The 12965-nt window shown below is 44.6% G+C and overlaps 1 protein-coding gene across 1 annotated transcript in view; it reads right to left on the bottom strand.

Moving 5' to 3' along the window:
* Positions 1-10570: 10570 nt before the first annotated feature.
* The window catches only part of LOC122202657, a 193136-nt gene continuing 190741 nt past the window's right edge, over positions 10571-12965 (bottom strand). The window contains exon 5 of the mRNA XM_042909087.1: positions 10571-11841. Coding sequence (XP_042765021.1) covers positions 11806-11841 — 36 coding nt within the window. The 3' untranslated portion in view covers positions 10571-11805. The remainder of the gene's footprint in view (positions 11842-12965) is intronic.

Below are 12965 nucleotides of genomic sequence, written 5' to 3'. Positions count from 1 at the left end.
TGTCCCCCCCCCCCCAAAGGGCGGCTCCTCCGGAGAGAGGCCACGCGCGCGCAGCACGGAGACCGTCCCTGCTGGGACACAAGACGCACACGGACTCCGCGTTTGCTTCGTTCACTCCCCAGCCCGGGTGACCTTGCGGGTCGTGTGGTCTGTCGCGTGTCCCGCTCTGCGCGCCTGCAAGGAGCAAGGGAAGCGTGTGATAAAGCGTACTGAGTTTGGAAGCCCGAGCCTGCTCTCTGCTTCCGTGAGCCGCCCGTGGGGCTCAGGGCCGCGGACCGTGCGGACAGACACGACTCGACTCGACTCGACTCGACTCGCGTGCGCGCCTTCCCGGCGTGCTCGCGGCGGCGCTCACACGCACACTCACCCAGGCCGGCCCTCGTCCGGTCGCGGGAGCAGCCAGCCGCCTGGATGGGCCGCGCTCTCCGCGGCCCCGGGCCACCCGACGGAAACCAAGTCCTCGCAGTCCCGCAATTCGCGAAGCTTACATTTGGGCGGGCACGTGACACAAAATGCACAGACCCGCGGGATTTCGGGAACCGACGCTTCTTCTCTTTCCTCCCTCCCCCTCCTCCCGTTTCCCCTTCTGACCACAGGTAGGCCCGGAGTCAGCCCCCAAGGCCACGTGTCTTCAGATCCATCGGCCTCCGACACATTACACACAGTAAATCACTTACTCCTTCCTGAGGTTTTCATATTTTTTCCTGTTAATGGTTTTCCGGTACTTCTAACAAACGATAAACAAAGCCGGAGAGAAGAATCTACTTTCTACTTTCGCAGGAGCCTTTGTGCGCAAAGGAACCTTCTGGGCGTAGAATTTGCTCAGTACTCACCCTGCCATCTCTTCTGGCATCAGGGCCTCCTGGAAGGAGCCGAGCGGCCAGAACAATCTCTCCCTATTTCTCGATGTTCTTTTGGTTATGATGCAGTGAGAGCTGCCCATAATTTTTCCTTTCCAAAAATGCAGCCCCTTGCTTTGAAATTCAATAGCGTTATGAATTTGAAGTACGGTAGTTGTTCTTATTTATTAAAAAATAAAATACTTGAAAACTTTGATTATTCACCCTGAGTAATACGCTTTTGTGATACATTCCAAAAACAATCTGGACATTCTAGTGTCTTCAAATATTGAAATGCAGAATCCTTGAGCCATATAGTACACTTTCTTATTTCTTCCTTCTTCCATTTTCCATGAAGCTCATATTTCAAGAATATATTCTGCTCATATATGTGAGCATCTGTCATTTTTATTCAAAGCTCCACTGTATTGATTTAACTGAGATCTTACTAATAGTGCTTTTTTCCATGACAGAAGCTCCATTGACTGTAAGGTGAATATGAGAGAAGCAAAATTAAACCGAGGGAATGAAATGTGGTTTTCCAACCTATTTAATTAGCAACAGGTCAAACAGATCCATCGTCCAGTAAACATTTTAAAAATCCATTTGCTTTTTAAAGATATAGTCTGTAACATTTACGATGCTAGCATCAAAAGTCCTCAGATGCTGAAGTCGTCAGAGTCTCAGTAACCCTTGTGTGTGTTCAGTAGTAAACGTTTTATTGGACGTAATTAGTATTCTTCCCACAGAGAAGCTGCTGGCCTCTTTCAGTCGGGCAGGAATCTCCAGAACAGTCACAGTTGAGATGACCTCTAAATAAGTATTTTACGTCCTTTTGGCTAAACATATTTTGGATACAGGCAATCAGCAGTACGTGACAAGTGACTCTTTCCAGCAAATGTTAAATGCCTACTGTGTGCACAGTCACCCTGTGGACGGCGGAGCCGGTCCTACTGAGAGGAGTCTGGGTGTGTGAGCCAAGGAGTGTGCCATCGGGAGGATGACTCCGGGCAAACGCGTCAGTGGTCACACAGACGTACGTCATCCTGGAAGTCTGAAGGAAACGCTGAGGAAGCAGCCTACGTTTTCCCCACGAGGCCACGTCACCGAACTAAGATGATTCTGGCCTGGGCTTCGAAAGACAGAGAAGGTGTTTATGCACAGCTAGAGAGAGGAAAAGTGAAGTTTCTGTGGCAAACGCAGCACGTGGATGCGAGAAAGGATAAGCAGAGGCGTGTGGCTGCACCGTGGGATATAGGGCAAGAAGATAATGAGAATGTCGGGGCTGTCACAGTTCAGAAACACAGGGACTCGCAGGCTACGAGACACGATTTTTTTTGCGGAGGTTTTGAAGGTGTCCGAACCAGAGGATGGCGTGACCCTAACTGGATGGTAGAAAGCTGACTCCAAAGGCTGTGCGTTACTCATGGCCGTGGTGACGCCCCAAGTCGGGTCCAGCGCTCAGGTGACAGACGTCAAGAAGCAAAGCCAGAAAAGTGGCTGAGGAACTGAAGAAAAACTGTCTGCGGAACCGAAGTCACAAAGTTACCTACGGTCTTTAATGCAATGAAGCCCAAGACCTTTTGTCCCCTGTCAATGAGGGGAATTTCCCCATAAACGGCTTCTCTTCTGTCCCTCCGTCCACACTCTGTCAAAGGAAACACAGGACTGAGCCTTCTTTAACAAGCACGTGTACTCGAAGGCATCATGAGCCCCCAGTGAGGCTGCAGCAAAATAATCTGGTGTTTCTCACGGATTCTTCCAGCAGGTCTGTCGGCACCAAGAAGCACGATGTACGGCCCTTTCCCTGGGGAAGGGCATCCTCGGCGTGATTCCAAGCAAGTGCCTAACTTTGACTCTGGGCCACTGGCAATGTCACAACGTAATGAGCACGGTGGGATCGCCCATGCAAAGTCAACTGAATACATCTGCTTCTGCCCTCGTGTGAATTGTTACAAGGCTAGTAGCTTCTTTGGTATGAATGTTTGTATCCCCCCAAAATCGAAGCGCTACAATCCTAATTCTCAAAGGTGATGTTATTTAGAGGTGATACTAGGGAGGTGCTTAGGTCAATGGTAACCTTGGAAGTCTTGTTTTAGTAGTTTGATTTAATTATTGCCTTGTTTGAGCAACGAAAAGAAAAAAAGGGAATAACACTAAATATTCCAATTCAAGACTAATTATGCCAGACACTGTTTGATGCTGTGCTTGAGTGATCCCTCTTGCCCTCAAAACTATTTATTGAATATGAACTCTAATTATACCCATTTTGCAGTTTAGAAATGGAAACATATAGAAATGTAATTACTGCTACAAATCACAACGCAGGTAAGTGGCAAAGCCACACAGGAACCAAGACCTTTCTGATGCTGAATTTCAGGCTCTCAGGCACTCCTGGATGGTGCATTTCCTTTTTTTTTTTTTTTTTTTTTTTTTAATGTCTATCCATTTATTTTGAGAGAGAGAGAGAATGAGAGTAGGGGTGGGGCAGAGAGAGAAGAGAGAGCCCTCCGCTTAGTGCAGAGCTTGACTTGGGGCTAGATCCCACGACCATGAGATTATGACCTGAGCCGCAATCAAGAGTCAGACGAGCGCTCAACCGACCCCGTCACCAAGGCTCCCCGTGATGGTGCATTTTCTAATATTTGTTTCCACACATAGACCTGAATGTCACTACACCACCTGCTGCAGTGCTCCCACCGGTCCTACTATGTGCACTCCTACAGAAGTGAGGTCACGTGAGGCCTCTCCCTCTGCCTGGATAACCACTGTCCTAGGAATCCTGAAGTCAGCATCCTTCTGCTTAAAGACACACAGGATTTTAATGACAAAAACACTGATGATGATAAAAGTAAAAGTTAACACTTACTGAACAGTTAATGCCTGCTAGGGTCTGTCCTATGTGGGTCCCCATCCGATTCGGAACAGTTACAAACTAGAGAAGCAGGAAAAAGAAGGTTGTGCTAAGAATCTGAAAGCTTTGTGTCCACATGGAACCCACCCCTTCTCCAAATTCACCGATGGGATTCCGACCTACTCCTCAAGTGTCAGCTTAGAAGTCCTTGCCCCACGGAGGCTTTCAGGCCCCCCGTGTCAGTGCCTGCCAGTGGATGGCAATTCACCGCGTCTCTATGCTCCCTTCAGCCTGTGTCTTAACACAAGGGTCTTGGCCGTCCACAGACTACAGGCTCTCTGGGGCGAGGGCTGTTTGCCATCCTGTCTTGCTCTTAGCAACAGTTCTATAGTTTGGATGAATGAAATGTTGGGATTCGCTTTCTCCTACCTCCACGTCCACTGACTTTCAAACTAAATGGAATGTCACGCCTAACACAATTCCAGTCTGTTCGATGCTTTTGGTGATTCTAACCAGACTGCCAGGTCTGCCTGAGCTCAGGGCAGCGGTGGTCAGCTCTTCCTCCCAGGGACAGTGACCAGCACGATGCTGAATTCCTATTCCCACTTTTTCTGACTCAGGGCCTTCTCTAAAGCCTTGCAAATAGTCAGCTCAGGTAGATGCACAGCCTGAAAAGCAGGAAGAACTAACTCCCGGAGAACAATTCTCAATCAATAGAGGAGACAGTCTTGAATAAACAGCCCAGCCTCTCTCCTCCCCCAGCCCCTCCCCTCTCCCAGCCTCTTCCCTCTCCCCAAGCCTCTCCTCTCTCTCAGCCTCTCCCCTCTCCCCCAGCCCCTCTCCTCTCCCTCAGCCTCTCCCCTCTCCCCAGCCCCTCTCCTCTCCCTCAGCCTCTCCCCTCTCCCCAGCCCCTCCCCTCTCCCAGCTTCTCCCCTCTCCCCCAGCCTCTCCCCTCTCCCTGACAATTCTAGCAGGCGTTCTGTAAAGGTGTCTGAGATCCTGGAGCATTTTTCTAAGTTCTAAAGTGGTATCAGCCTCCTCCCCTTTTGTCTCACTTCCCAGGCTCCCTCCCATCTCTCTTTGGGAGCAACTTCCAAACAGACCACCTGCACTCAAGTCCTGTTTTGAACCTAGGCACTCAGAAACTATGAAAGGCTTCTGATCTATTCCCTCAGGTTTCCCCTCCTGTGATCACTCTTGCTGGGGATCCCTCAGCTTGAATCTCCCTGTGCCCCTGCCTTGTCCGAGATTACTACCACATGTAACACGGCAGGGTGGTAAAACCAACGGATGGAAGGCGGAATTTGTTCTAGGGTCCACGTGCACCCTTTCTCCAGCTCCTCTGCGGACTTCAAGCTGACACAAGCCCGCTTCCTCACATTCGGTCTCTTTGGAACATCTTAGATCTGAGTCTGCTTTAATCTAATCCTGGGATGAATACCTGAAGTACTTGGGAAAGGTCACGCTGGAATATTTCTTTGAGTTGCAACAGAACCTTCGGTCAGAAGCTTATTGTTATTACTTCTTAAAAACAGCTCTTACTTCTGCACTTACCTGTATGCCTTTTTTCTTCTAAGGCATTAAAAGGGGAATGTATTTGTACTCTACAGTTGACCCTTGAACAGCATGGTTTTGAACTACAAAGGTCCACTTCTATGTGTATTTTTTGCAGTCCAGTACTGTTCATGTATTTTCTCTTCCTTATGATTTTCTTCATAACCTTTTCTCCAGCTTACTTATTACAATACAGTATATAATACAATACACAAGATACATGTTAATTAATTAAACAATGTTATTGATACAGCTTTTTGTCAACAACAGGTGATTAGGACTTAACTTTTTAATTTTTTTTTTTAAGTTTACTTCAAGATGGAGAGAAAGAGAGAGAGAGAGACAGTGTGAGTGGAGGAGGGGCAGAGAGTGACAGAGAGAGAGAGAGAGAGAGAGAGCTTGAGATTGATTTTCAAGCAGTCTCCACACTCACAGAGAGCCAACGTGGGGCTCAAGCCCACAAACCATGAGATCATGACCTGAGTGGAAATCAAGAATCAGACATTTAACGGACTGAGCCACCCAGGCGCCCCAGGAGTTAAGTTTTTAGAGTCAAAAGTTATATGTGGATTTTTGACCTGTGAGGAAGTCAGTGCCCTAACCCCTGTGTTGTTCAAGGATTAACTGTATTTCTAATTATTAGATTTATATTATTATAAGCAATATACCCCTTTATCTCAAACATTTCTGCATTTAGAACAGAGAAATCGGATTTGGGAAAATACTGTATTATGTCCTTATTGATGCTGTGAAAACATAAAGTCTGTTCAGAACAGAAGACATCGTGGATATCAAAAAATGCAGGAAAACTCATCTCTGAAATGAAGAGAAAAAGACAACAATTAACCATGGAACTGTCCAAGATGGATCTTCTGTTCAAGAGCTTCCTCCATTAGGAAGTACCAATTCCAGCCACTTGTCATCACCCAGGATGCTGGATTTATTGAACGTTTTTCAGCATTCGTCAAAAAAAATCATGTTTTTCCCTCCTTACTTTCTATAATGTATTGAATTACAGTGACTGATTTTTTAATTACAGTGACTGATTTTTAAGGATAAATCAGTATTGCAAAATTCTTTGGGAAGTGCTTGATGTTAGAAGAATCTGTCAGGATTGACGAAAATCACACAAAGTTCTCTGGAAAGGCTTTTCGTAAGAAAGTTAAGTTATTCTAATTGATACAAAGATAATTTTTAACTTTTTTAAAATTTAAATGTAATGTTTAAATTTTCATTCTAGTAAGTTGTGTTTTTTTTGTTTTGTTTTTATTTTTTTAATTTTTTAAAGTTTATTTATTTATCTTGAGACAGAGACAGCACATGAGCAGGGGTGGTGCAGAGAGAGAGGGAGAGAGAGAGAGGGAAGATGACAGAATCTCAAGCAGGCTCCAAGCTGTCAGCGCAGAGCCCGATGCAGGGCTTGAACTCACAGACTGTAAGATCATGACCTGAGCTGAAACCAAGAGTCTGACTCTTAACAGATGGAGACACCCAGGTGCCCCTGAGTTGTTTTTATTTTGAAGAAATTCTTGCATTCCATCTAAATCCTTAAATATACTTACAGAAATGTTAAATACCTACCCATTCTCATACTAAGTCACAATATCCAACTAAGTGAAGTATTTTGAAAGGGAGATTTTAGAAAAGGAAGTATTTGCCATTACACCATTCCAGACAGTATAAAAGGTAAATCATTAGGTCAACACCTACAAAAGTATCTTTTTGTTTCATCTGTACAAGGGCTTGTAAGAGTAAATACATAATGGCATCTGATTGTTGAGAAACACATACACAATGGTTATTTTATAGCTAAGATGTCAACAGTTCAAATGAAGAAATTACTGACACAAATCTGTTGGCATCATGAAAAACACTGACGTGAAAAAAGGAGACACTCTCAAAGCTAATTTTGATTAAATGGAAGAAGTACATCCTCACCCTCAAATCCACAAATTGAACTGAGCGTTAGTAAAAACAAGCCCTTGGGAGCATTTGGAATCTCAATCAAAAAATGAAAAATAAATGTTTTCTTTGAAATACAAACTCATTTTAGTTAAGTAGCAAGCTCCTTTTCTTACATACTTGAAGCTAACATAATTTAGAATTTCAGAATTTCAAACAGCTCCTTTTACAAATGGAGAAATCACCACTGTCAATGAAATTAAGAGGAAAGCTACGTTTCCAAAGAAGTGGGCTTTTTTTAATTCCCCCAAGGGCCAGGATCAGTTTAATGGTATGCAAATTCAGTAAATCCCTTGAAATGTTTTTCTGCTTTATACACTCTTCCTATGAGGTCACTGAAGAGAATCAATACTACCTCAAGAAGGTGACAGGGCAAAATTAGAAAACAAACTAACCAGCCTACCAGGGAAGACAGGCTCTTTCCTCTTCCTTTCATAGTTTTCTCCTTCATTTACGATGTCTCCCAATCAGTAACGAAGGCATCGCAAGATGGCCCCGAATGTGGCTCTTGGCACCCGCGATTTCCTGCTTCCTCGGTGCAGTGTTTCTCCTGTCTGGTATCATTTTAAATCACTTGGCAAAATAAAGCTGTACACGTACAGAAAGAGGCATCTCCATGTTACCAGTGAGTGACCCAGTTTTACTGACAGGTGACACACAGAGAGAACTTTTCTGATGAGGGAGGATCAGGCTGGCTGCCAGGCCTCCAACACCTCCCGCACCCCCCAGGGTGGGACAAGTGTGATACTCCTCGGGCACTCCTGGCCGCCCAAGAACAAAGGAAAGGGGGGAAACAGATGGTTAACTGATAGAGATCACAGTCCTGCAGGACCTGAGTCTCCATCACCCCTCCGCAGTGATGTGGGGACAGGGGCAGGAGGAAATGGCAGATAGAACTAAGTTTCCTTATACCCTGCAGCCCATTGACTAACACTGGAGGCCAGGAGAGCAAACGTTTCTCTGGGAACCCCCTGCTGTCTGAATGCTAACGCTTTGCTGGAAGGAAAACCACCCTAGCTCGACAACAGCCAGGCCTCCGGGATCCTGGGAGTCTTCTTCAGCATATGGACATCTCACTGGAAACTTCCCCTGGACTTTACCTCCCCCAGTCTGTCCTCATGATCCCTGGGCAGCTCTTCCTGGCCACGGGTCCTGTCCCCGTGCTTCAAAAAAATCACCTTTTTGCACCAAAAATGTGTTCAAGAATTCTTTCTCGGGCATCAGCTCTGGACCCCGTGAACCTCACTATCACGCCCAAAAAACCTCATCAATATCTACAAGTTACATCTGAGAGACTAACGGGGTGATATAGGTGGTATTTTGTCCAGTATAAGACGTGTTACAAATCTGAATATTCTTACTACAGCACTTCTTAGGTCAGAAGTATTTTCAAACTTGATTTGCGTGTTTTTAAATAAAATACGAGTTTTCGCCTCCATTTTATCACAGTGCTGGTTGTGCACGCACAGAACTGTGCTTCATCTCCCTTTGCATATGTGTCCCCACAGCTGTAGGTTGGAGACAAATCTACAAATAATAAGCAAAAGGACAAAAGCAGCAAAATTCTAACTGACGCCTGTAATGGAGTATAATGGATGATAGTGGGTTAGAAAGAAACAGTCGATTTTGCTTTTAAATTAGAAATGTGACGTGTCAGGTCTTGTTATATATATATATATAATCTATCCTTTTCCTCTTTTCCTTCAATAATGTTTATGTAGAGAACGTATATTGTTTGCAAGCTCTACTGTAAAATATGGACTTGAAAATATTAAAGCTTTGTTTTCTTATTATAGACGATCGGACTTTACATTTGCACAATTCTCTAATGACCATTTGCTGCTTTCAAGGTGTGCCATTTGATGATCATAATGCCACCCCATTACCTTAAATATAAAATTAACCTTGCAGTTTAAGAAGCTGTGAATTAAATGAGCATGTAATCCAATCATTGTTAGAGCAGAAAAATACTTCTGACAAATTTATTGCTACTTCCTAAGAGCACTATTTGGCCCATGCAAATAGGTGATTCAAATATTAGAAGAAACCTGTTCAAAATGTGAATACAAACTAAGTCTGGTTTTAAATTCTGCCACCTGCCCTCGAGTGCCCCTGTTTCCTGGGAAAATCTGGCTACCAAAAGGCACTAGATTTGGCTTTTACTTGTCCAAAGTATGATTGTTAATACAGAAATATCAGTCATGAAATCCTAGCGATCTTTGGTTGCACATTGGATAATATGATGTCGAACTTGATTTGAGTATTTTTAAAGAAAATTATAGTTCAGAAAACCCTAAATGGAACAGTCTTAGACTCAAGAGTCCCAAGAGCATTTCCAAACACGCCCATGCTCCTCGGTTTGAGAAATTCTGCCATACTGTCTCCCAGCGGAAGAGTCTATTAAACAATTTTGAAAAGAGAAAAAAAAAACAAGACGACATTCCTGTTTGTCGTCATCATTTCTGAAACTATTTTTAAATATATTAATTTAATTTCTTGTGGGTATGCTGTCCTTGAGAATTCTAATTTCAGGACAATGAAATGTTCTTCTCCGGAAAGAACTGATTTTCCTACTTTAATGAATTCATTCATCCCTCCATCTAGTTGTATAGATCCCCCAGAAGCATCTTTACCATAATGACAATAGTTACATTCATCAGAGACGATGGTGACCAAAATATTACAAACCGCCTTCAGAGCGGAGGATCGAAATGCAGAAGTTTCTCCTTTTTTCCATAAGGCAGATACTTATAGAATCACATCATTTGAAGGAATGGTCTTTGAAAGAAAGTGTTTTGGAAATAAATACACAGACATATTAATAGATAAATCCTATCAGAGGAATATCATACTTCAATAAAGTGAGATTTCTAAGACAAAAATTTCACTGCCTGGCCGTTATGTGTGAAATCTAGTACAAAAGAGCCGATTGATAATTTTTAAGAGAAAGAAGGGTAGTAAGTTGAATGTGAACGTGATGCTTATTAAGGACACATGGGTAACTTTTCTAAAGTTTATGAGTTTGACTTTGGAAAGATGACTGATCAAACATATGTAAGTATGCTGTACTTTTACAATAAGTATTATAAAACGAAAACATTAAACCTATGATATATAAATATTACTAAGTTAAAATAGATAAGAAATGACATAATATTTTAGGAAGTCTAATAAATTGGAAGTTTTATGCTCTTTTTTAAGTTTTTTAATGTTTATTTATTTTTGAGACACAGACTGAGCATGAGCAGGGGTGGAACAGAGGGAGAGGGAAACACAGAATCTGAAGCAGGCTCCAGGGTCCGAGCTGTCAGCACAGAGCCTGACGTGGGGCACGAATCCACAAACCATGACATCATGACCAGAGCCAAAGTCAGACACCTAACCAACTGAGCCACCCAGGCGCCCCAAGCTTTTATGCTCTTTAGGATGCCATAACATCATGGGTATTTATAAGTGGGGACTTCTTTAGAGATGAATTTTGTCAAGTTTCAGATGAGTGAAGGTGTCTCACCCAGATAAATATGGAGACAAGAGATGAGATTTAGTTACCTTACCGGTTGTCAGTTGTTTCTACAGTTCAATCGGACACAATTTTCTACTCGTAGACAGAGAAGCTAACTGAAGTATCTTCTCAAGCATCACATCTGTATTAGCTGTTGGGCTGTTGACTATATCCCTACTGCATGCTATTTCCCAATTTCTTAATCTTAAAGTAGCAAGACAAATGTATCTCAGAGAGTTGTAAGGATTAAAGGAGATAACATATATAAAATATTTATCAGAGTTCCTGGCCCAGGTTTAAAATATATGAGAGGTGACAATAATATTAATGTAATTATAATTTGATAACAGGACTGCTTATCAGTGCTGTGCTCAGTGATTATGGCTTTTATTATTTGTTTAAGAGTCTTAGAGGAGTGTGTTATGTTAACAGACTTACAGAACAGTATCACTTCTTTAGGCAGATGTATCTTCTCCCCTCTTATGATTTTTTTTCTGCTATAGAGATCATTTCATCCAATTTCAGATGTCTGGGGACACTAACAAGCTGTCTATGATGTGTCCTACAGGGACAGGGAAATGGGCAGGAAGGACTGGAGGGAGAAGAGGAGAGAGGAAAACAGACTGAAAGATTCAAGCAGAGATAGCGGGAAGAAAAGGAAGACCACCACAGAGAACGCCTGCTCAGCGCTGCTCTCTGACTTGCGACCTGACGACCTGACGAGTCTCTGTTCTGAAGCCTGAGGTCTGGGGACTTTGGCAGTTCTGGGCCCTGCACTGCTGGCCTTGGGATGGGGGCTTTCCAAGGGCGTCAGCCTCCGTGCGTGGGACTCCTGGATGGTTTTCAGGCCTTGATGACATTACTTTAGAGGACACCCTGTCGCTGGGGGACTCAGCCCAGGTGCCCAAATGCTGGCTGCACTGTCACTCAACACTTTCTACGTGCTTCTCAGACACACGGACACCCCCATGAGGTCTGTACCTGAAATGCATGCTTCTGAGTGACTTTTAAGACACGTGCTGAAATTCACATGAAGGGTCCTCAACAGGCTGAGTTCACACGGGCAAGCCAAACGGTTTCTTCCACAATTGTCTTCAAACACGGTTTTTAAGATTTCTCTCCTTACCGGCCTGGGGATAATGAGACAATCCTATCACTTTCTGGCACTTGCAGACATCGCAAGTCTGACTTTGTGACATTAGAAAATCCAGACCATTGCTCTTCTCTTGTGCCGGAACCAGTCACTGCACGGCACGGCCCGCACATGAGCCCGCTCCCACCCAGTCGTGCGGGCCGGACGCCCCGCCGGCCCCGCTGCCCGGGCCCTCACGACGCTAACGTCTGTCCGCTTGGAGCTTCCTCAAGTTGAGAGCAGACCCGGCTCCTTGCAGCTGCAGGAATGAGCTCCCTGTCGGCTTGCTGACCAGCGGCCCGGGCTCCCTCTCAGCCCCGCGTCCTGCCCTGGGTCCCTGCACGTGAGTGCCTCCAAGTGGAAGTGAGAATCAGGGCGCCGACCCCTCCGAATACTCTCCCGCTGCATCCGGTTTCTGGTTATCCTAAACCTTGAAAAGCAAAGAAGTTTCTTCAGTGATGTGATTCGACTGGGCTTCCCAGATATTCCAGGAAAGTCCTCTTTTCTCACCTGAATCTACATCATATCTCCTAGTCCAAGGCTTTGGAATTAGGCTAAGACGTGTTCTGCCTCCATGAACCTTGATTAAATTTTCAATTTCCCATCCGGCCCCAAACTTGCCATCGGCCCTGCCCCCAGCTCAGGTCACCCCACATCCACGCCTGGGGTGCAGGGTTCTCTCACTCTCTTCCACTCAACTATCCCAACCCTGTCTGAAACTTCTGGCTTGTTCAGGTTTCTGGACTTGGGAAGGAGAGATTTTTAGAGTGAGTGTCAGGCAACTTTGTCCACGTCCTTGAGACACTTAGCCAGGGAGTAAGCCCTACAGCCAACACTGATCTGCCACGACTCCCTCAGTGTTACCGGAACATGACAATAAAAATGACGTGATGTCAAGTCTAACATCACTGACCGCGTTTGCTTCTTATCAAACAGTAACACAAGTGTGCGCGTTTATGTACAGAGCGGCCTAAAAGCACGCGTGGCGAATCATTTGTGTGGTTCCACATCCAAACGCTACTGGCCGGCAGTATGACATTGGGAAAGTTTACAGCCCCGGTGCCTCTTGGGTGTGTACGTCCCAGAAAAGCCAAATTAGTCTGACCCAAGATAACCATCCAG

Source organism: Panthera leo, chromosome D2 (genome assembly GCF_018350215.1).
Source record: "Panthera leo isolate Ple1 chromosome D2, P.leo_Ple1_pat1.1, whole genome shotgun sequence".
Classification (NCBI taxonomy): Eukaryota; Metazoa; Chordata; class Mammalia; order Carnivora; family Felidae; genus Panthera; species Panthera leo.
The sequence above is the reverse complement of the archived record's forward strand: the minus strand, read 5'-3'. Positions and strand labels throughout refer to the sequence as shown.